The sequence below is a fragment of the Acomys russatus genome, chromosome 1 (assembly GCF_903995435.1).
Source record: "Acomys russatus chromosome 1, mAcoRus1.1, whole genome shotgun sequence".
NCBI classification, from domain to species: Eukaryota; Metazoa; Chordata; class Mammalia; order Rodentia; family Muridae; genus Acomys; species Acomys russatus.
The window spans coordinates 43348417-43371240 of record NC_067137.1 but is presented as its reverse complement, the minus strand read 5'-3'; the positions used below and the strand labels follow the sequence as shown (position 1 = coordinate 43371240).

The following is a 22824-nucleotide window of genomic DNA, read 5'->3' as shown; positions in this document are numbered from 1 at the left end:
CATCCTTCCAACCATCTGCAGCATGTATTCCAGAGAGAGAACAGAGCTAAGGCCTTCCCACTAAGCCTGGAGCATGCCATCCACTCTTCAGGACTCTCTTGAGTGGCTCCTGAGAGTGAGAATGGCTAAACTGCAGGCGCCTCACCTTCACTACCTTGAGCTCCTGCAGAAATGGAGGTAAGTTTCCGTGAGGGCAGAATTCCCAGGTATGTATTGCAATGTGATGAGCACAGGACAAGATGGGACAGTCTAGCCTGTGTACTGTGATAGAGACCAGACTTATCTCTTACAGTTAGCACAAGTCCTGGGCCTGATGGACGCCAGTACAGACAGCCTTGCCTTCAACAGCGGCTACAAATTTAGGGTCCCTAGGCCACTCACATGTCTCACCAAGTTGTTAAGAAACCTAGTCAGATGTATGATACCAGAGACCAAAACTACAGCAGTCCCACTCCTGACATCCTAAACACCCATAGCAAGAACCACATTCCCAGGTGTCACAAAGTACAAGCTTTGTTTTTCAGTACAGCTGCTGCTTCTTAAGTCATTTGTGATGTTTGGTTTTACGTATCCATTTGGCTGGATAAAAACATCCTGTGAGTTTTTAAGAATAGACGTTCCCCTAGAGATACTTTGTAGATGTGGTTAAAATTGGCCGGTGGGCTTGGATAAGGGAGATGACTCTCGCTCATATGTTTGATCTTATTAAATCATCTGAGATCTTGGGAATAAAAATAGTTTTCCCAGAGAAGAAATTGTGCTACAAGGTCCTGGGGAGATGGTTTGGTCAGGAAAGCACCTCCTGTCAAGCAGAAGGACCTGAGTCTGGCCCTCAAACATCCATGTAACATTCTGGTATAGTGGAAGAGGTCTATAACCCTAGCCTGTGGGCTTTGGTCAGAGTGGAGGGAGACAAGTGGCGCTCTGGACCTTGCTGGCCAGCTAGTCTAGCCAGCCTAACTCAGTCTAACTCTGTTTCAAAAAAACTAAGGTGGAGAATAGTGAAGATCAGACATCAACCTCGAGCCTCCACATGCATACATAAGTACAAACCCCACAAACACACACTATATACACAGAGACACAAACAATTAAGAAGAAGAAGAAGAAGAAGAAGAAGAAGAAGAAGAAGAAGAAGAAGAAGAAGAAGAAGAAGAAGAAATCCTGCTGAGCACTCGTTCCTGCCCCAGTTTCCAGCTTCTCACTCTTCCCTAGAGGCCACACCAACCATTGTCTTAAAACAGTTCCTCGCCCAGCCACCTATCTAGTGGCTCCTTCTTCCGGCTTTTGTTTTTCAAGACAAGTTTTCTTCAGCACAACCCTGCCTGTCCTGGACTCGATTTGTAGACTAGGCTGGCCTCTGCCTCCCTAGGGTCAGGAATAAAGGTGTGCAATACCACGTCTGGCTCCTTGTTCCTACTCTTTCAGCAATCCCCTTCTATCTGCTTAGTCACCCACTCCATCCATCCACCCACCTACCCATCCATCCACCCATTTCTTCAACTCCCCCATTTCCCCTTCCATTCCTCACATTCCATTCCATTCTATCCATCTCACTCATCCTCCTTTCCACTTATCCAACCTGTTGTTTCTGTGTCTCGGAGGATGCTTGATAGGCATATGGCCAACTGTACAGTTCTAAACAGTGAAGTGGTGGGGGGGGACTAGGAGCCAGGGCCATGTCTAAGGACTAAAGGAATGTGTGTTTTCCCAGTGAAGTTCTTACACTGGGCCCCTTCCCATGCTGTTTGTTCACCATCTCCTTCCTGTGCCCTCTAGAGGCTCTTGGGAGCCTCACACCTCCACACTGACCTCTGGGTGAGTTTTCTGACCCAGGGGAAGTCCGATTTCCCTCTTATAAGCAAGGTCCAAGTCTTTCCGTCTGCCCCACAGCCTCACAACCTGTTTCTTGTTCCACAGCACACATTTCTTTCAGGTACTGCTCCAGAATGCTAGGTTCTAATGCCTCCACACAGTGATGGTGCTGACTGAGACAATGTGGACAGTGGCTGTCCCACTGCCTGCTCCCCTCACAGCTATTCTTGGCTCCTGACATTCATTTATCTTGTGATCCTTCAACCATACACATACAGGTGTTTCCATCTTAGAGCCCCATGACAACCTCTGACTCAAATGTTGTCATCAGAGAGCTTGGCTCAAATCCTGAGCCCTGGCAACCCTAACAGAATCAGTCATGGGTCCTCAATATGCTAATTAAACAGATGAGGATTTACTAAATGTGGCCACATTGGGAAGAGAAAATAAAAATAAGTAGTTCCAGTTAACCTCCCTCCCCTCCACCAGTCCATCTCCAGGGTCCTGATGAGAGATCTGGGTTTCAACAGGGCACCAGAAGCAATGTATTACTAAGTGGTCCTAGCCAAGGTGTGGTCCCACCCACCCATCACTGATCCATCCTTCCCCTGTCTCTGGTTTTTGTTGCACCAGAGTCTGACAAATTGTCAGAATCCTGTGAGATCTCTGACCTAGAGACACGCACCCCTGCTGGCAGGCAACAGAGCTTCAGCCTTTCTCTCCCTCAGCATGAGATTGCTGGGGAAATTCCAACACCTAGGATCATTGTTTCAATAGTCTCGGAGCCAAAGGGAAGGGTGCTCATGCATCTCTCCCTCTGCAGACTACCGTCCTCCATGTTTCTACCTTTTGTGGATGAGAGGACCAATGCTTAGAGCACCCCCACCCCACCCAGGTCCTCACTGCCTACTGCACTGCTCTAGTCTTGCATGCACCTTACTTCCCCTTGAGATGCGGACCACATCTTCTGTTTCCAGCCTCAGTATGGTATCACAATCATAATCCTTTCTCTTGCTCCACTGAGCTGAGCTTGGGCTCACGGGGAGGCAGTCTTATTGCCACAGCTTCCAATGCTGTCACCCCCCTCCCCTTCCCAGGTTCTGACTTACTCTGGACTTCAGTTTCTCAATCTGTAAAGCAAGGACGACGGCTGCTCCCCACAGTCAGTGAGGGTTAGGTGGGCAAATGTGAGGTACCTGCCGACTTCATCCTGGATCAGTGTGGTCTGGGTTGAGTGTGAACACATTAGCCCTGGGAGCCTTCTGGCGGAGGAGGCTGGATCTTGGTGTGAGAATGCCTGAAGATCCTCAGTAAGTCAGCCCCACCCCACCTGCCACCCTGACTCCTCTGCCTGACTCCCAGGCAAAGTTAGTGACCATACACACATACAGCCTGCTGGGAGAGCGGGGGGGGGGGGGGGGGGGGGGGGGGGCAGGGGCTTAGGTGCCCATAGCTGAGAGGAGAGGCAGACAAAGGACAGACAACATAATTCAAACATCAGAAATGTTCCTTCCCATGGTCCCGAGCCAGAAGGAAGGTGGGCTGTCTTTCGAGACTCCCAGGGAAGATCTACTTTTGACCTCACCCCTAGGATCCTGTGTCTGAACATGGGTACACATGCCCTTGGTAAGGACAGTGAGGTCTTCAGGCTGTACTCCAGACCCAGCAGGAAGTGAGGTAGAACAGGGAATCAAGCCAAGGAAAGCTCCACAGAGTCCCCATTGTCAGCAGAGGCAGGAAGTATTCAAGTTCTCCATTTCATAACCCTACACCGGGGCTCATATTTAACCTCATCCTGGCTAGACTTACCTCTGATGAAGCCCAACAGGAGCATACCCATCAAATGGATGCTCTGCTCCTGCCCAATCCTGGCTCCAGGAAACAGGAAAGGGAGGGGATAGTGGATGGCATTGGACAGCAGACAGTTGATTGTGGGCTTTGGTGCTTCCCCATGTCAGGTCAGTCCCAAATACAGGATGGGCAAAGCAGGGCAGAAATTGGAACCAGTCAACAGGGATTCCTTTTCAGCTCCCTGGGATGTGAGCGGTCCGCTGTTCTGAGAGCAAAGTCCCAGCACTGGGAAACAACACAGCTGCTGGTCTCAGTGTGTGCCTATCTTTGCAGATACCCAGGAGGCTAAAGCAGAAAGACTACTTAAGACCAGGAGTTTGAGGCCAGCCTAGACAGTACGGCAGGGTCTACTTTTCAAAAGAAACAAAACACCGCTTGAGTGTAAGGTGACCAGCAAGTGGGTGGACAGGGCCCAACTGCTGGCTCAGGGCCCTTTGCAGTCACAATAAAGAGAACGTGGATGAGCCCCAGTGTTAGGGTCAACACACGGCCACTTGTAGGCAATGGCTTTGAAGAGCATCATTTATGCGTGCACAGGCATGGGGAAAAGCCCAGGGGCCTCAGCACTGAGCTTGCAGCTTTCTGTGAATTTATCATTATTTCAAAATGAAGTTTATTAGCCCTTAGAAATCTAAAGTGAATTATTAAGAATCATTGTTTCAATCTGAAACTGTAAAAAGAAACATTTTATGTAGGTGAGAACCATATAGCATTAGCAAAATGGTCACCGAGACCATAAAAATGGAATAATATGGAACTGAAGAAGGACAGAAAGAGAAGAAAGCATGAAGACATGCGGGGGGGGGGGGGGGGCCTCTCAGCCTGGACTCTAGGTGACACTCAAGGATCCCAACACAATTGATAACATTTGCTGTGTAGCTTGGCTACTTATTTCATACAACACTATTTAAAATAATGTTCAAACAGCTACAAACAACACGTAAGGGCTAAGTGTCTAAGGCCTTTTCCCTTTTCCATCTGTAAACCTGCAATTTTCTAGGAATCTCACCAGAAATACCATTCTCGGTAAAAAAGATATGCCTAATCCCCTTGGGTAGCCCAGGGCTGATGATTTTATCTTATCAGATTGTAATTGTATCCAAGGGACCCAGGGAGCCACCCAATAATCTCCCTTATCAAAAAAGAACGACAAAAAATTCTTAGCAACCTGTCAAGATGTAACTTGAGAGGTCCCAAAAGGATGTTATAGGTCAGATCTGAGTTTGGAGAAAAGGAAATAGTTTATTTAAAAAAAGAGAAACAGTTCCAAGCTTGAAAATGGGCCAGAACTGGAGCTAAATGCAGACTCCAAAGAGGCCTCCTGAGACCTTTCTTGGGTCATTTAGGTGCTAAGTAAATGCTCTGCAAACTGAGCCACATCCCCAGACCTCACAGAAGATGCTATTAGTTACAGAACAAAGAACTTTATTAATCAAAACATTTACCAAATCCATTATTGGGGACCACAAGCATGGGGATTACATCCATGTCAGGGAAACCCTGCTACAGGTTTTAGCTGCTCTCTGATGGGATCCTTAGCTTTTATATTGGTACAAGCTAGTAGGCCGCTAGGAATACACTTTACAGCTCTTGGAAGTCACAATGATGACAGGTGAGATACAGGAATGGGTAAAAAGTGGCTTTCCAGGAGACTAAAAATAAGATAAATTGCTTCTATCTATACCATAGTCATGAAGTTTAGTGTAGAATATGGCCTTTTAGAACATTTCAAACTGGTGCAGCTTTGTACGGAGGAGAGAGGTCTCTAGAAGACAACTTCGCAGGCTGCTAACACTGTTGGAGGGACTGTCTCCTGCTGTACCACCACAAACAAGTTCACAAGGTAAACTGAGGCTCTGGGAAACATAGAAAAGCCCCACACTTCTAGATTAATTATTTTTACAAAAGGAAAAATGGCCTGGGCCTTGAGCAGATAGCTGAGCTGGCAAGGAGTGTCGCTGTAACTCTGTAGTGAGGGGTAAACTAGAGTGACCCGCCTTCCACTCTCAGACAGACTGGCTCCCCAGCCAAAGTCCAAGGGTTGTCACTGACTGGAAGGCATCATCAGAGCCTGCCTAAAATGAACCTGGGTTCTGCTGACTGGCTAAATAAGTACTCTAGGAAGAGAGTGGACAGCCACCACTCCCAGCTGTTGCAAAGCCCTTGTTGATTTGGGAGTGCCACAGTGGCCCCTGGAGGCATGTTTCCTAACTTGTCAGGAGTTTTTGTCAGCATCTCAAGGTACCTGGCAGCTTATGTCCCCAGGCTCTTATCAAGCAGCCAAGGAATGCCAAGCACACCTCCTAAAATGTGGGATTCAGTTAGTGCTGTGTTTCCCAGCTAGAGAACTAATGAGATTATTTTATGAGAAAATTCTAGAACCCTTCTCTGGACATCAACAAAAATTCAGAGAGTGCTCTTGATGGCTCCACAGGACACAGCAACTTAGGAATTTTGAGTACTGGGCTCCAAATCTCTGCTCGGCCGGGAGTTAAAATCCAAGCTTCCTGCCCTGTGGCTGCCAAAAGTCATCTTGCGGTGATGGGTCAAAATGTGAGGTTCCCTTTTCTCTCTATCTGAGTTCATAACCCAAACAAGCTGTCACCAAAGCCAGCTCCAACAAGGCCAGCTTCCTAGCTTTGGACAAACTGACCATTCAGAACTTAAGAATCACTTATGAGAAGGGAAGAGTGTGCCTTGAGACTGATTGGAAACTGAAAGACAACTAGAAGCTGTCCCTGCTTGGAAACAGAGGACGAGTGAGGACCAGAGCAAGGGAGCCCCTGGAGCAGTCTGCACTTTTAACACACCAAACTGTCTTCATCAATGATAATGCAAGGGACATGGACTCTTTGGGAAAAAATTTATTTCCCTTCCTTTCCCTCCTCGCTCCCTCCCTCCCTCCGTCTGTCCCTCCCTCCCTCCCTTTTCTTCCCCCCCTCCCCTTTCCTTTGATATTCTTTGACAGGTCTCTAGGCCATACTGACCTCAAACTCATAGTGTAGCTAAGAATGGTCTTAACTTGTCATCCTCCTGCCTCCACTTCCTAAGTGCTTAGAATTACAGTCCTCACTACCATGCTCATTTATATAGTGTAGGGAATCTAACCCAGGGCCTCATGCATGCCAGAGCAGCACTGTACCAACCAAGATACCATTCTAGCTCTAACCCAGGGCCTCATGCATGCCAGAGCAGCACTGTACCAACCAAGATACCATCCTAGCTCTAATCTGGGGCCTCATGCATGCCAGAGCAGCACTGTACCAACCAAGATACCATCCTAGCTCTTACTTATTTCTCATGTGTACAAAACAAAGTTGACTTGGCATTTCTGAGCTCCTGGCTTATGAGTCATGTTGTTGACATCAACCAGTAGAAGTGCCCATTATGATTCCGAATGCCTGTGTTTCCTTGTTTCAAAACACTTCCCATTTAGAGTCTGCCTTAGACATGCTACAAGACAACAGTTATGCACAGGAGAGACTCAAATGCTGAGACTGGCACTGAGCCTCCTTCCTGTTGGTAAATTCCAAGGAGGTCACACATCATGCCATGGGTCTCAGCTTCCTCTCCAGTAGGATCTTTGGTGGGTGGGACTAGAGCTAGAACCTATACAGGGAATAAGAGATTCCAGGATCAGTCTCTGACCCTCACATTTTTGTAGATAAATGGCAGGTTCCTAGCAAGGTCTTGAGTATGAAGTTCCCTGTGTGAACTATGCCACCTTGTCATGGCCTCCATGTTTATCCTTTTGACTTTGGATCGCTGTGGTGGTAAGATTTGACTTTGACTGAATGTTTTTCATTGTTTGAAATAGTGCCTTGGGAAGTGGTGAGAAGGGAATATACACAGTTGTGTGGAGAGCTCTTTCCCAGTTTTCTGTGTACCACTCAGCTTCTAGCTCCATTGAGGAGATTTTAAACTACAGGAATAATTCATTTTATTATAGAGAACTCAGACAATGTTCACAGAGACAACATAGTGTCCCTGTATTCTTCGGCACAACATTTGGCTCTCCAGGCATTCACAATGAATATCAGGTATTCTAGCCTCCAGTCCTTTCTGTAACTAACACTTTCAGGCTCTTTAAACAACATATTCAACCACGCCTTTAATCCCAGCACTTTGGAGGCAGAGGGAGCTGGGTCTCTGTGAGTTCAAGGCCAGTCTGGTCTACATAGTAAGCTCCAGGACAGTCAGAACACACATATATACACACACACACACAACAAACAAACAAATAAACAAACAAACAAAAAACACCAGAAAAATTCCATAATGCTCTCTTAATGAAATGGACCCAAACCTGGACTATTTGTTAAACAAACAAAATGGAACCTGGACTGGGGATATAGCTCAGTAGATTTCTTTCTTATTCTTCTAGTCTCATTTCTTGTAGCTTTAGAGACAGTGGGCTTATGCCTTTACCTTCTTCTGGTATCAGCCAGTAACAGAGGGAGGCTGGGGACCAGCTGTGCCAAGCTGTTAGTTACCAAGTAAAGGAAGAACTTTATAGTAAATAATCTGTGCTTGCTTGTCCAAGAGTCCTGATGCAGCATGCTTGTCGCTTTCAGAGTTGTCCCACAACAGATAGATACTACATAGCTTCTTATTACCCCACAGATTGAAGATCAGAAGCATCATTCCCTACCACGGACTCAGGCCTGGTAAGGTGAGTTCAGTGTTTGCCTTCAGCCTTCCAGGGACACTGCTTTCTTAGCGGATGGAGATGTGCAGTGTCCAGCTACCCAGATATGGGGTGACTTCTATGCCTCAAGCAGTCATAGGAAGCAGAGGCTAATAGACTATAAAGCATTGGTTTGAATTTATTTAAAATTACAACCTCCCTTACACACACACACACACACACACACACACACACACACACACACACACCAAGCTTCCTTCCCTCTCTTCATTAGCAGCTAGCCTTAAGCCACCTCTGGCTTCTGCATTCACAGCACTTGGTGCCACCTACTTCTGAGCTCCAGCCACAGAATCTTCTGTCACAATTGAAGTATTTCCCTGCCTCTTTGCACTACCATAGGCTGGCTTGGTTGTGTGTCCTGAGAGCAGATCTGTATCTCTTTCCACTGGCTGCAGGTCTCTGCTTGCTCCCCACTAGCGGTGTGTCTACCACTCTGTTTATAACTACCACCATTTCCCCAACCCAGGCTCTACTCTCACTAGCTAGCTATGATCCCTGACTCAGGGCCCCCCATCCCTGCATCCTCTGCAGAATATTTCTCAAACACATACTGTAGCAAAAGGTGAGACTTACCTGATGTGCTGGTTAAACTCACTTCCTCTCTGAGAGTCAGTGGGTTTGGGGTAGACGAGAAAGGACACCCACTATCTCTCCTTTTCCAACGGCAGACCAGACTCACTACAACTCAGAGTCCCAGCCCTGCTGCCATCACTATCTGCCTTCTAGCTTTGTTCCCTAGCTGTCCCCATCCAGCACCCTGGGCAGGCAGCTGTCAGTTATGAGCTAGTATGCTTCAGCTCCTGGGCAGTGAGCCTGGGAGCTAGAGACAGCTCCATGCTGCCCCCTGGAGCAGCCCGAGGGCTTTTTTTCTGAAAGCCAGAACTTTTTTCTTTTCCATTTTTATGTGGTTTTTGCTTGTTTGTTTTGTTTTGTATTTTTTTTTTTTTTTTTTTTTAGAAAAAGTCAACGAAGAACTGCGATTTGTTAGGACAATATTTTAACATATATTTAGGCACAAGCATTACCAAAACGAGGGGTGCTTGGGGGAGAAGATGAGACACACCCAAGTGTGCTTGTAGCCTTCTGAAGAGAGTAGGCTTACTGTGAGTTTCTCAAGAGTCTTAGCAGTAGCCATATGTATGGTTTTGGTTTTTCTTCAGTTACACTGTAGACATTAAGGAACTGATTAACCTAACCTAACCTAAACATCTCTTCCCTTCCCTTCCCTCCTATTTCTCTGTACCCCCTTTTCTTTTTTTCCCATTCCCTTTCTCTTTCTGTGCTCTTCTACCACATCTCTAGCTCAAGCTGACCCTGAATGCACTATGTACCTACATATGACCTTTAACATATGATCATCCTGCCTCTAGGTCCTGAGTTCTGGGATTACAGGCATGCACCAACACATCTAGTTTATGCATTGCTGGGGATGAAACCCAGGGCCATTCCTATCTTCTGGAGGCTAGCAGCTGCCATCGGCTCAGCTGGAGCCTCCCCTTCCTGAAGGCACTTCCGCTGCTCACACGCTCCAGCCCTTCTGAAGCAGTGACAATGGCCAGACCCAGGCTCCAGTGCTTCCAAACATACAGCCTTTGTCTGTTCCCACCCTGGGTCTCTACTAGCTTCCACTCTGGAGCTTTTCCTCAAGTCACTTTGGGAAATGACCTTCCCTGTCTACCAAGGTTTTGAACCCTGAGAGCGGCATGGGCCCAGGATAGGGTTGGGAGCCAGAGAAGTGCAGACTCTCCTTTGGGTTCTGCTGGGAAGCCCAAGTTCAAGCAGTTGCTTTGAATCTTTCCTTAATGAATCCAGTGCCCTCTCAGACCACTGCTGGCTTTTTCCCAGCAAGGCTGTCCTTATCCTATCCTGACAGGTAGGGCCTCAGCCTGTGTTTAAATGCGTTTACTTCAGTTTCAGTATTTTGAGCTGTGTCTCTGTCATGGGTCATTTGAGTGGAGGAGGCAGCAAGGCTCTGCTTACTCCACTTCCGCAGCCTTACTCCACTATCTGCTCTGCTGTGGGAAAGTATAGAGGGAGGAACATGGTCCCCTGCTCAGGGTTCTCTCCTGGGATATTTTCTAAGAAGCAGGCCACTATCAGATGTGCCTCTGCAAACCTGACTTTGTGGGTGACTGTTGCTCTGGGGCCCAGAGGACTCTACTCTGAGGCGACTGTGGAAAATCCCAGTTTGTGTTGATGACTCTGGAACTTAGTAAGATCTTTTCCAAGCCCACTCCCCACATGGTTTTAGATGTGTTTTTGTGCCTCCCTCCAAATATTAGATGAAAAATTGTTTTAACATCTGTTGCCTGTACATACATGAACAGAATTTTTTAAAAATTACTCTGAGTCTTAGCCAAAACAATTGCTGAAGCTTCTGTTCACTTCCTAGCTGTGGCCAGCACCTACAAGCAGCCTTAGTTCTCCTGATTTCTGCTGACCACCATGCAGGGTGGACTGCCACCAGGGGACACAATGTTTGGGGCTCAACTGGGCAAACTGTAGGAACCTGAGGTCAGAGCAAACCCAGACCCTGCATTCATTACTTATCTGTTGCTGTGATAAAACACCACAACCAACAACACTTCATGAAAGATCAAACTGATTTAGACTTACTGCTTCCAGTAGCGGAGTCCGTCCTGGTCACAGAGGCACAGCAGCAGGCAGCAAAAGCAAGAAGCTGGGCGAACACATCTTCAACTGAAAACATGAGGCAGAGAGAACAAACTGGAAGTGGGGTGAGACTGTGAACTTTCAAAGCCCAAGCCCAGTGACACACTTCCTCTAGCAAGGATCTACCTGCCGAAGGTTTCACAGCCTCCTCGAATGGCTCCATTATCTGGGAGCATGCATTTAAATACAAGGGCCTATGGGGCACATCTCTCCTTCCCAGCATCACAGAGTCCTTAGCAGGACAAAGATAAGATGGCTGTGACTTACCTGAGACCATGCCATTTCCTAGGTCCTGGGAGGTGACTGATTTGCAATCCCATGCCCGTCTCTTCCCTTCTGTTTCCCTCTTTTAACAGATATTCTCCATCCATAAGCCTCCCCCAGGTAACATACTGATTTTGTTGATACTCACTTATTCTTTGTTTTCTTACCTTGCCATGCTGAAGAAAAATGACTTGAGGCAACATAAATGAGAGAAGCAATACTATAGAGTGGGAAATGGACCCCTCAGAGTTTGGAGACAAGAAGGAAGAGGACCTTTGAAGTGGGGATGGGTCAGAATTCAATGAGCCCAAAAGGGCGGTAGGTTTGTCTGCTGTGTCTACTGTGTACTGAATACACCTGATCTTTGTCCTGTCCTCAGTTTGCTCAGAGTTGCCTTGGTGACTCTGTGTGTGTGTGTGTGTGTGTGTGTGTGTGTGTGTGTGTGTGTGTGAGGGGGGGGCACGGGAGGGGGTGGGAGGGGCAAGGAGAGGGTACACTTGAGATAGATAAAATTGCATGTTGGTTAAGACCCTGGCTCCTCTGTATAATCTCACTGAGTTCAAGCACCACAGTGTCTGTCTGTCTATCTGGATATCAACTGGGAGGAGGCAGGCGAGAGGTGTGTCCTGCTGCCAGAGTATAAGGTCAGTGTGTATAGAAGAGAAGCTCAGTTCTGGCTGTGCTGTGGGCCTGGGAAAGGGTGCTGCCACATCCAGTGATGAGAGTGGCCAAGGAGGTGTGGCTAGGCACTCAGTAGGACCCCTTGTTGGTGAGGCCTATTGCCCATGGCCTAATGCCATGCCATGCCATGCCCTGCATCCTGTGGAGGAAGGGACACTACGATGCTATTCTTTGGCACTCCAGGCATCTGCTTTGGCCGCAGATCACTCCTTCTTCCCTCATCAGCCCCAATTCTTGTGCTGAGGTATTGTGCTTACAAAAATCGATTTTTTTCAAGCCAGGCAATGGTGGCACATGCCATTAATCCCAGCACTTGGGAGCCCCAAGGCAGGCAGATCTCTGTGAGTTTGAGGCCAGCCTGGTCTACAGAATGAGATACACAGAGACAAAAAAATTTAAAAAAAAAATCAAATTTTCCATTCATGGTGAGAAGTACATGATCAAACCCTTCTCCTTGAGACTGAGAAGTCTGGGAAAACTGGGAAGTCTCAGACAAAGAGCTCTGGGACACAAGTAAGGGGTAGCACTCCTCACTGTTCATCCTGGCTGTGCTGGCCTACATGGAGATACTGTCCTGGAAGCAATGATCCTCCAAAGAACCCTCTTCTTCTGATTTTCTTGGGGCAGTGGCCTGGGAGTATTTTCCTGCTCAAGCTGTGCTTTGCCTCTGGGCTCTCTATGTGTCCCCAGCCCACCCCAACCCTGGGCTCCGACTCTAGGTTATCTGCATGCCCTCAGCCTACCTGACTCTGCCCTCCTGGGTTCTGGTCACTTACCCTTGACTTCCTTCATCATAGCTGATGCTGTATCCCTGTTGTGATGCTCTGCAATGTGCATTTCTCAGAACTGTTCACTCATTTCTCTATCATAGGATTTTGGGATTATTATTTTTCTATTTTTTTATCTATATCTATTTTATCTATTATCTTCAAAATGGGCAAAGCAGGTGCCTGAACCAGTATGTGATCACAGACTGTATTCTAGGTAAGAAAATTCTGTGAAGGCCGCTGCAGTCCCACCTGGGCATTCTGGACATGGCCTGTGTCCACTGGCAGCAGGGCATTCCCAGGGTGAGAGCTGCAGAAGGATGGCAAGCTAAGGGACATCTGCACCTAAGCCACCTCAAGTGCTCAGGCTGGCTCTCAGCTGGGGCAGAGTGAGGGACAGGAGCAACAGTAAACAAGGCAAAATTGTCCTTCTGGGAAGCACAGCAAGCAGGATGCCTGAGGATTCATATCCATCATCTACGTAGGCCCCAAGTTCCAGCCCAAACCCTCAGTGCTGAGCCCAAAGCAAGAGACCTGGGGCGTGGGTTCCAGGAGCCAGGATGGCACTCCAGGCTCCAGTGAAGACTCAGACCCAATAGAGATCCTTCGTGCTACAAACGTGGCAACACCTTTTTATTCAGAGTAAGATGTGTTCACATCAGCATGACAAAGTTTGTACAAAGTTCACAATTTAAAAATGAAGTATCACAGCAACTTGTGATTCCACACATTTATAGCAAAATTAAAGTGTCAACAAACCCATGCCGTGTAGTACAAAAATAAATCAAACTTCAGTTCCACAGAGAGCACAATAAATAGTTTATACAAAATTCTGTCTTAATAAATGATTACTTAAATTAACTTAGAAATGAATATGAACAATAAGTTATAATAAATATGCTCTGATGACTCACAATAACCCGATGTGGAAGGTCAGCATTCTAACATGTGACACTGTGTGATCCCTATATATAGTCACAGATAACTTTTGATTTGATATTATGTACCAATGTTACATGAGCAGCAGGTTTGTGCTTAGAACCCCTCTCCATTGTACATAGGTGATAACAATAAGAATCCAAACTGATACTACCTATTACTCTACTAAAAGCATTACTACATTGGCCAAGAAGCTGCAGACAAGACGCGGTGGGGAAATGCATGTGCCGCTATGAACAGAGGCCCCCCCTGCCCCGGGTGAGGGCCTGGGACCATGTGTATGGCATCAGGTGACAGTAAGCACCTTGCTTCAGCTCTCAAAAAGGCAATTCTGAGCATGGCAGCTACAACTAATCGCACAACAGAAAGGGGGCGCTGGACAGAGAAGGTCCTGCAGAGCCCCAAGTAATTACATAATCTTTTCCCCAGCTAGGTATTAAAGTCCTTGTGGAAAACTGTAAGCTTTTGTACAGTGAACAGTATAAAGTGCCACTGGGATATTCTTATATTTATACATATATATATATACCGAGGTTGAGTATTGTATCAGAATATTTGTCGTGAGATCCCTGTAGTCTCCCTTAGTAACCGTATTGGGTCAGCCTTGAGGGCCTCCTCTATAACTCATCCACTTCAGTGTCACAAGGCGACTGACACAGGATTGCACACCTCCGTACGGATATATAGGACAAGGCGAGTGCAAAGAGCCGACTGGCACATTGTGGGGACAATGACCCTGTAAGTCCTGTTCTGCTAAAAATATTTTTTTTTTATTTTTACAAAACCCATCCTTTTTTTTTTTTTATTTCATAACAAAATTTTAAAGTACTTTTGTACTTCCTGCATAACATCAAGACATGGAAGAGAGAGATGCTACCAAAAGGAAATCAAGTCGACATCGGGGAACACAACACATTGTCAAAGACTACTCAGAAGGGGCACAGCAATCAAAAGTGGCCGTATGCATACATATAGTGCAGTCATTTGGGATGAAACCATCAAATTTCGAAGGTATCAACAAGTCTAAGATGATCTAGTTTAAAGCAAAAAGTGCCGAAGTATATTTAGTTACTTTAAAATCTGATTGCATTCTTTCTCAGGTTAGGTCACCATTAACCAAACAAGGCTGTGCAGATGCTGGAGTCGGCTGGACCCAGCGAGGGCAGAGTGTGAACGTCCTTGGCCTCGGTGTCCAGAGTGTTCTGGATAGGACCAAGGCTTATTCAAAGTCAGAGTTGGGGCAGGGAGGGGGAGGGAAGGATAGAGCTGCTTTCCCACCCGCCCAGCAGAGAATCCCATCCCGTAACCAGGGCAATCACAGCCGTTAGCCTTCATCCTCAGATGTGAAACAAGAATAACGAATGATGATGATTTTTGAAAGTGAAAAGGGGAGATAAATTCTTAAATTACCTTTCTGCTCAAATTGAAAAACAATCAGCTTCTGCTAGGTAAGCTATATTGTGGCAACAGTTCAGAGGGGCACGGGGCTCTAGGAGAAATAAGAGAAGGGTGCTCCGAACGTTACTGAAATGCAAAGGAAATCTTCATGTTGTCCACCTCTGACAAGCTCCTGTCTTAACGGAGTCTCCACAGTCCCACCATGTAATGTTTAGGAGTTAATTAAAAGTGCTGTTTAAGCTGCTTTGAATCTTCTGCCAAGTTTCCATGGCTTGATGTTGTCTTACAATAAATTACTTATTTCATTTCTTATAGTTAATCCATATGCCATTTCCTTGGAATGCAAAAAACCTCATTTATTGCCCCCACCATACACCATCCTCCTAAAACAAACAAACAAAAAAGTCACATAATATTTCCAAGCATTGTTCAAAAATAAAGCATTTTTTTTGCAACCAATTCTTGCTATGAAACAATATGCACACAAAATGTATTTCTTAAATTCCACAAAGTCCTCCAACCTGAGGCAAAATGATAATGTCTAAAAGTGGCCATGAGGCCACAAAGTGGTCATTCAAACCTGCTATTTTTCCTTTTTCTTTTTGTCCATTTCAGTTCAAAATACTAAAACATTTAATCACTAAAGCATTAAAAAGAATTTACACTCTATTTATTTTGATCAGCTTACCTCTTCAGAAATATAGAGACCCCCAATGCGCAGACAGCAGCAGCTATAAACATTACATGGCAAATCACACTATGTCAGCTTATATGAAAACGTACAAAATGTGAATGTATCCAAAACTAGTCTGCAGGTACTATCTCGGGAGCACACAAAACCATTATGAAGTCTTGTAGCATAACACTGTTCCGACAGAAATAAATATATAACACTTTCTGGTAAGTTACAGCAGCAAGAAACAAGAGGCATCCTTTTTAAGCATGAGTCACCACTACAGCAGCTGTTCAGACCTGAATTCCTCTCACAGCCTGCTTTATATTTTCCAGTAGGGCTTTATTTTCTGGACTCTGATAACGATCTTGATTTGTATACATTTCCGTCAAAGTAGTCACGTAAGCATCAAAATTTTGTTCATTGATTGGATCCTACGAGATATTAAATAGTAGTTCATATACAACTTTTATTTTCTGAATAGTATATTCACAAAAGCATAAAACAGTATCATAGCATAGAGCCACTGTTTCCAAAATACTAAACAGGCCTCCTCAGAGCACACTTAACGCTACATGATCAGCCCCACCAATGTTTCTAGCACTTAACGGTATGGTTTCAGGGTGGTGACCAAAAACAACCAAAAGCTGAAGGACCATGGACAATGGACACAGACATCTATTCAGTGAGGTGGACTGCGGAGGCTCCGTGGCGCTCACCTGCGCTCAGTCACTTACCATGTGAGGCAGCTGGATGTTGGCAAGGCTGTGGATCAGGGACTGGCTCAGGTTGGCCAGCTCATGCAGGAGGGACTCGTTCTGCTGCTCAATGACTTTGTTCTCCTCCTCAATCGTCTTCAGGTTGCTCTCCATTGTGGTGATCTGAAATCACACAGTTGGGTGACATGTAACATGAGGCAGGCTGCTGGGAGCATGCATGCTGCCTGTAGGGACAAGGGACAGATGCTTCCTGCTCAAGCACAGAGGCTGCATCTTGGGGACCTGAACTTGTGCCTTTGATTCTTTACACTTGAACACATGGTGCTCGCCACAGCCACCATGGAGGTGGCCTGAGTGACTGCTTGTTCTCCCTGTATTGAATGTTCTCAAGTCTGGATGCTTGGATACTCTCATCTGCCCCATCTGTCCCTGCTGTCCTGTGGGGAATCATGTTGGTTCTCTATAATTGGGGATGTTCACTTCCCTTTGTGGTGTTACAGTCTGCTGTGACAGGCACTCTGTGTCCGTGTTGTGGGTGTATGCAGGTGGTATACTCATTTCTTGGTTCATATTGCTTCTTCTAAGACACTGTCTCTCAACTTTGCTAATGCTGGGACCCTTTAGTACAGTTCCTCATGCTGTAGTGACCTCCAACCATGAAATTACTCTTGTTGCTACGTCATAACGCTAATTTACTACTGTTATGAATAATAATGTAAATATCTGTTCTCTGATGGTCTAGGCAACCTCTGTAAAAAGGGTCACTCGATCCCCAAAGAGGTTGTGACCCACAGGCTGAGAACTACTGTTTGAAGAAGTCTGGGAGAGCTGGAGACTTGCCATATGCCCCTACACTGAGTCCTCTCTCATGAGAGTCTTTAGCTTTCTTTCACATACTCTTTACTTTCCTTGTTTTCTTCTTGTCCTTTAACTGCTCTTGGTTTAAGTTCCAGGCTCTCACTTCTCAGCTATCGTCAGGGCCTATGGCATCCTGAGAGGTTTTCAGCAGAGCAGCAGTGTTAGTGGGACGTCTTCATGGAAGGAACATGTTCCTTTTGTCCTACTCGGGGGACCTCTTAAAGCCATACGCTTTCCTCCTCTGTATTCCCTGGCTACATTCTAGAATTTTTTAACTGTCAAATTAATGTTTTCATTCGTGGTGGTTTGAATAAGAATGGCCCCAAGTAGGCTCATATCGTAGTGAATGCTTAGTCTCTAGGGAGTGGCAATGCCTGAGAAGGATTGGGAGGCGTGGTCTTGTTGGAGTAGTATGGCCTTGTTAGAAGTTTGTCGCAGGGGTTTGAGGTTTCAAAAGCCTTTGCCAGGCCCTGTTTCTCCTCTCCTCTTCTCTCCTCTCCTCTCATCCTGTCCTTGCCCCCACTCCCCAGACTGTGGATCAAGACGTAGATCTCAACTAATCCTTTAGCACCATGCCTGCCATGCCTGATAGCATGCTCTTGGCATAATACAATGGACTGACCCTCTGAAACTCTAAGCAAGACCCCGATTAATGCTTTTCTTTATAAGAGTTGCCATGGTTGTGGTGTGTCTTGTCTTCACAGCAATAGAACACTGACTAAGACACTATACCTGTGACACTTCCCAGGCCCAGAAGTGGATGTGTGAGTTATCACTAGGAAGGAGGTCCCAGGGGCAGCTATCCTTGGACCCACGGCTGGAGATGAGTTTTTCCAGTCAGCTGGATTCTTAGAGCCAGTGTAGACTGATGGGTTATTAGAAGTAAAGGGAATATGGATCTGGGCAGGGTCCTTCCATCTCTCCCCACCCTTTTTTCTCTTTTGAGACAGGGTTTCATGTAGCCAAGCTAGCTTCAAACTTGTCATATAGCTGAAGAGAACTTTGAATTACTGATTTGCCTGCCTTTACCTCCCGAGTGCCAGTATTAGAACCAGGTGTGATTATATAAGATTAGTGTGGTGATAGGCATGTAACTAACTATATACGGTTAGTGGGGTGATAGGCATGGAACCCAAGGCTTCCTGCATTCCAGATAACTGTTCCTAAAAGCATGATTTCTGGGATTAAAATATAATTCAAGGAGGAGGCAGGTGGCCATAGCTGCCAAACATTTCAGGCAGGAGGCAGAGTAGAGGGAAAGAGAAGAGAAGGGGCAGAGAGTAACCCTGGTAGTGCCTTAAATGGATATTGTGGCTTCTCTGTTGGACAGGCAATTATTTTGACTACTGGCCCCATAGGTCCTCAGGATCCAGCCCCACACAGTTGTGCTTTGGTGGCCCTCCACCCCCAGGAAACTTCTGCAGGGCTCTAGCACCACTTCTCTGTGTGTTGGCTTTCTCTCTGCTGTCCAGTGAATTTACATCAGGCAGCCTGGCTTCATAGGAATGGTCAGAGCAACTTGAGTGGACCAAGCTTCTGTCTGTGCCTGACTATACCCACCAGCACGCACAGGGCTACTTCAGCCAAGTTTCCCCTCCAACATGCATTTCCCACTCACATGACTACCAGTGGCTAATGTATCTTTCCAGCCAAAGATACCCCATCACTTCCAGGAGCTGTCTGGAGCACAGCCCTGAGAAAAACCTATAGATACATGAGCCACACTGTACTCAAGATAAACACCTCTTATGTGAAAGTGGCACTAAGCAGTGCAAGAAACTATGGGGATTGTGGGTAGGTCTAGCACAGGTCCAATCAGAAAGGAGCTCAAACTGCACTCATGGCCTAAAAGTTTTGATTTCCAGGTGTGGACTAACCCAACCATTCCCAGGCCATTCAGATGCCCACTTGGGCCATTTAGAGGGGTACCCGGACTATTCAGAACAGTAAATGGGCATTTTAGGGCTGTCTGGACACACAGACATAGAATTGTGGGTACCTCTAAGTCTCACAAGTTGGCCTCCTTCCTCCTGACTTTTCAACTTCGAAGTAGGCCTTGAACTCAGTTTCTCCTGTGAACTCAGATCCACACACTTGAGGCCCATGTTAAGGTACTGTGACTCTGGGAGTACACTCAGACTATTAGCCTTCCCTCTTCTAGTTGTTTTCCTAATTTTTCAGGTTTCCTTGTTCTTTGGGTAAGCAGGAACCTCTATGTACACTGGCTGCAAGATATCTGTTTTCCTACGGTGCTTAATTCCACTGAAGGTGTCAAAGCTACTGAGCATGGTGTGGCCATTCTCAGAGTCATAGTGCTATGGAGAGAGTATATGGAGGGCATCTTGATCCCAACCCCAGGCTCAGGCATGTGGAGTGCCTGTACCACCTTCAGAGCCAGGCTGCAGGCTGAGGGCTGGGTCAGAACGGGCTTGGCTGGGACCTCAGGGAAGAACCCTGCCTCTTTCCTAAAGAGCATGGATCCGAGCTCTGGGACTCCTCCAGTCCTCTGTGATCATGACAGGAGGTCATGAGGATTGGGGCAGCTTTAAGCCAGGATGAAGGTCTTCAAAGGATGAGCATACACCCCAAATCTATTCCTCCTGAGCAAATCTCAAGTCTGCCTGCCTGGCTCCATCTGCCTCTGGGCTTAAATGTTTTCCATGATGGTCTCTGTCAGAAGGAGTTACAGAGATCAAAGACAGTTCAAGGCCCAGTTCTGAGAGACATGTGAGCCTCTTTTTCTTTTTCTTGTTTCAATGGTTACTGTAAACCCCAAAGGATGATATCATCTTGTGATGCATTCAGAGTGTTTAACTCACACATGGTACTGAATAGAGCTATATGGCTGCAGCCAGGAGTCTCATGCTGCTTTCACCTGGAATAGAACTGCTATGAGAAAGGCTGTGGGGTCCAGAAGCCAACTCATTTGTTCAAGGATTCCTGGCAGCTGAGGTACACGGCCAGTGAGACACACTTCACAGACATACGCAGAGGATGCACAGAACATGGCATGTACCCAGTATGGGGTCACTGAAGGAGAGAGACTTGAGAATGCTCCATAGCAAAGTGTTCCTCTGCTGTCTCCCACCACATGAGACTGGGGTGGGATTGAGAGAGGTGCTTGGGTTTTAGACTAAGAATGAGTTACGCAGAGAGTTTCAGGTCGCAGAGAGAATAAACCACACTCTGATGAGCAGCGCAGAAACACAGCAGCTGAAGACCAGCTGCAGGGCTGACCCCTGCCAGTTTAGCAGAGGCAATGGGGGAAAAGACAGGGCCAGATGCCAGGTAATTTCTCATCAGCAATCTGGTCTGAACACACGATTCCTTTCTCTCACATTCTAGCATCTCTTGCTCTTATCCATCTACAAGAAAACTGCTAAGCCCAACTGGTGGCCACAGGGGACTAGTTCTTTACAGGCTGTAATTTGAACTCTCTTCCTTCTGCTCCTGCATTTTCTGTGCTAAAATGTCCCCTTCCTATCACCCGTGACCTCCTCCCTTTCTCCTGGGCCATCTTACAACCACCTAGGGGTAGCTGACATCCACGTTACTTTCCTCCCGTGCCTTGTCCCATGAGTCTTAGTCTCTTCTTTCTGGTTCTTTGGGTATATATTCAATTTCTGTTTCCCTTAGTCTAAAGTGTACTCAACCCAATTTTATACATTTTTATTTATATAATCACTTTACAGCCTGATCCCAGCCCCCTCCCTTTTCTCCTCCCAGCCCCACCCTCATGCACCCCACTTTCCCCTCTCCTTCTTCTCAGATAAGGGAAAGACCCCAAGGGGTACCAACCCATCCTGGAACCTCAAGTCACAGCAGGACTAAGTGTATCTTCTCTCACTGAGGCCTGACAATACAGCCCAGCTAGGGGAAAGAGATCCAAAGGCAGGCAACAGAGTCAGAGATGGCTGTGACTCCCATTGTTAGGAGACCCACACGATGACCGTGCTTATAGGAGCCTAGCAGAACCGTCTTCTGAGAGGCTTCATGCAGCAGCTGATGGAAACAGATGAAGAATCCCACAGCCAAACAATAGGCTGAACTCAGAGAGTCTTGTGGAAGAGCAGGAGGGGGCATTGAGGGAGCCAGAGGGTTCAAGGACACCACAAGAAGACCTACAGAGTAAACTGAGCTGGGCCCATGGTGGCTCACAGACTGAACCACCAAGCAAAGAGCTTCCATGGGCTGGAACTAGACCCCCTACAGATATGTAGCAGATGTGCCCAGCTCATTTTTGTAGTGCTCTGTTTGAGTCACTGTATAAGCAGTTAAGACTTATGTACAGCAGGTGAGAACTGGGTTGAACTGGATGAGATGTGTTGACCTTTAACTTGTTAGATCGAGACTCAAGGTCTGAGACTCTTGCGCCCTAATACCTGTGCTGCATTAGGTACAACTGAACTGAGGCGAAGTACGTACTGGTTTTGGTCACTTTTCTAGCCAGAGAGGTGTCTGGGCACTCAGGATCTTTGACCCAAGTTTGAATAGGTTCAAAGGCTGGCGAACAGACCAGAAACCTGCTCAAGTATATTACCAAATGGTAGGCTCAAGTTGAATTTTTACAGTGGACAGTAAACTGAGCACATTGGATACTTAACAACAGTGGCCTCAGGTTAGAGGAGGTACTATGGTTTAGATGGGGTTTGAGTGTCCCGGGCTTCACATGGTGACATTTAAAAGCTACAGTGAAGCCGGGCAGTGGTGGTGCATGCCTTTAATCCTAGCACTTCAGAGGCAGAGGCAGGTGAATCCCTGTGAGTTTGAGGCCAGCCTGGTCTACAAAGTTAGTCCAGGACAGCCAAGGCTACACAGAGTAACCCTGTCTCAACAACAACAACAACAACAACAACAACAACAACAACCCAAAACAAAACAACAAAAACAAAACAACAATAACAAACAAACAAACAAACAAACAAACAAACACCCTACAGTTAGGAGTGAGGAGGGAGAAACTTAATCCAGATATTGACATTAGCAATGGAGCCTGTGTGGGTGACTAGTATGAGAAAAGGTCATTAGGGTGGGTGGACCCACAGTTGGATGAACACACATGAACACACATGAACACACACACACAACACACACACACACACACACACACACACACACACACACACACACACACACACACCTTTGTCCCTCACCATGTGACAGGCCATACCATCTGGGGACTCTTTCAGTAGATAGGCTGTCACCATGGATCTCCAGAACCATGAGTGAAGCTGGGCATGCTCTCTTTACACCATGCACTTCTTCAGCACTGCATGCATTAGCAACAGGAATGGACTACTGTGCACCTCCCTCAGAACAGCACAGAGAGTTTTCTGTCATTGAGCAAGTATCTGGGATACACAAATGCTCACACGTACCTACCCTTTACTTTTAGTTTTCTTTCCTTTCCTTTTTTGTTTGTTTGTTTGTTTTTCAAGACAGGGTTTCTCTTGTAGTCCTGGCTGCCCTGGAACTCCC

The 22824-nt window shown here is 46.5% G+C and overlaps 1 protein-coding gene across 13 annotated transcripts in view; it reads right to left on the bottom strand.

Moving 5' to 3' along the window:
* Positions 1-13365: 13365 nt before the first annotated feature.
* Positions 13366-22824, bottom strand: part of Myt1l (myelin transcription factor 1 like) — a 405732-nt gene continuing 396273 nt past the window's right edge. For 10 of the 13 annotated variants that reach the window (XM_051144335.1, XM_051144353.1, XM_051144364.1 and 7 more), the window contains 2 exons: positions 16507-16650; positions 13366-16203 (listed from right to left, as the gene is read on the bottom strand). In XM_051144335.1, the coding sequence (XP_051000292.1) occupies positions 16063-16203; positions 16507-16650 (285 nt within the window). In that variant the 3' untranslated portion in view covers positions 13366-16062. The remainder of the gene's footprint in view (positions 16204-16506; positions 16651-22824) is intronic. The other 3 variants (XM_051144395.1, XM_051144403.1, XM_051144411.1) reach the window with 1 other exon arrangement.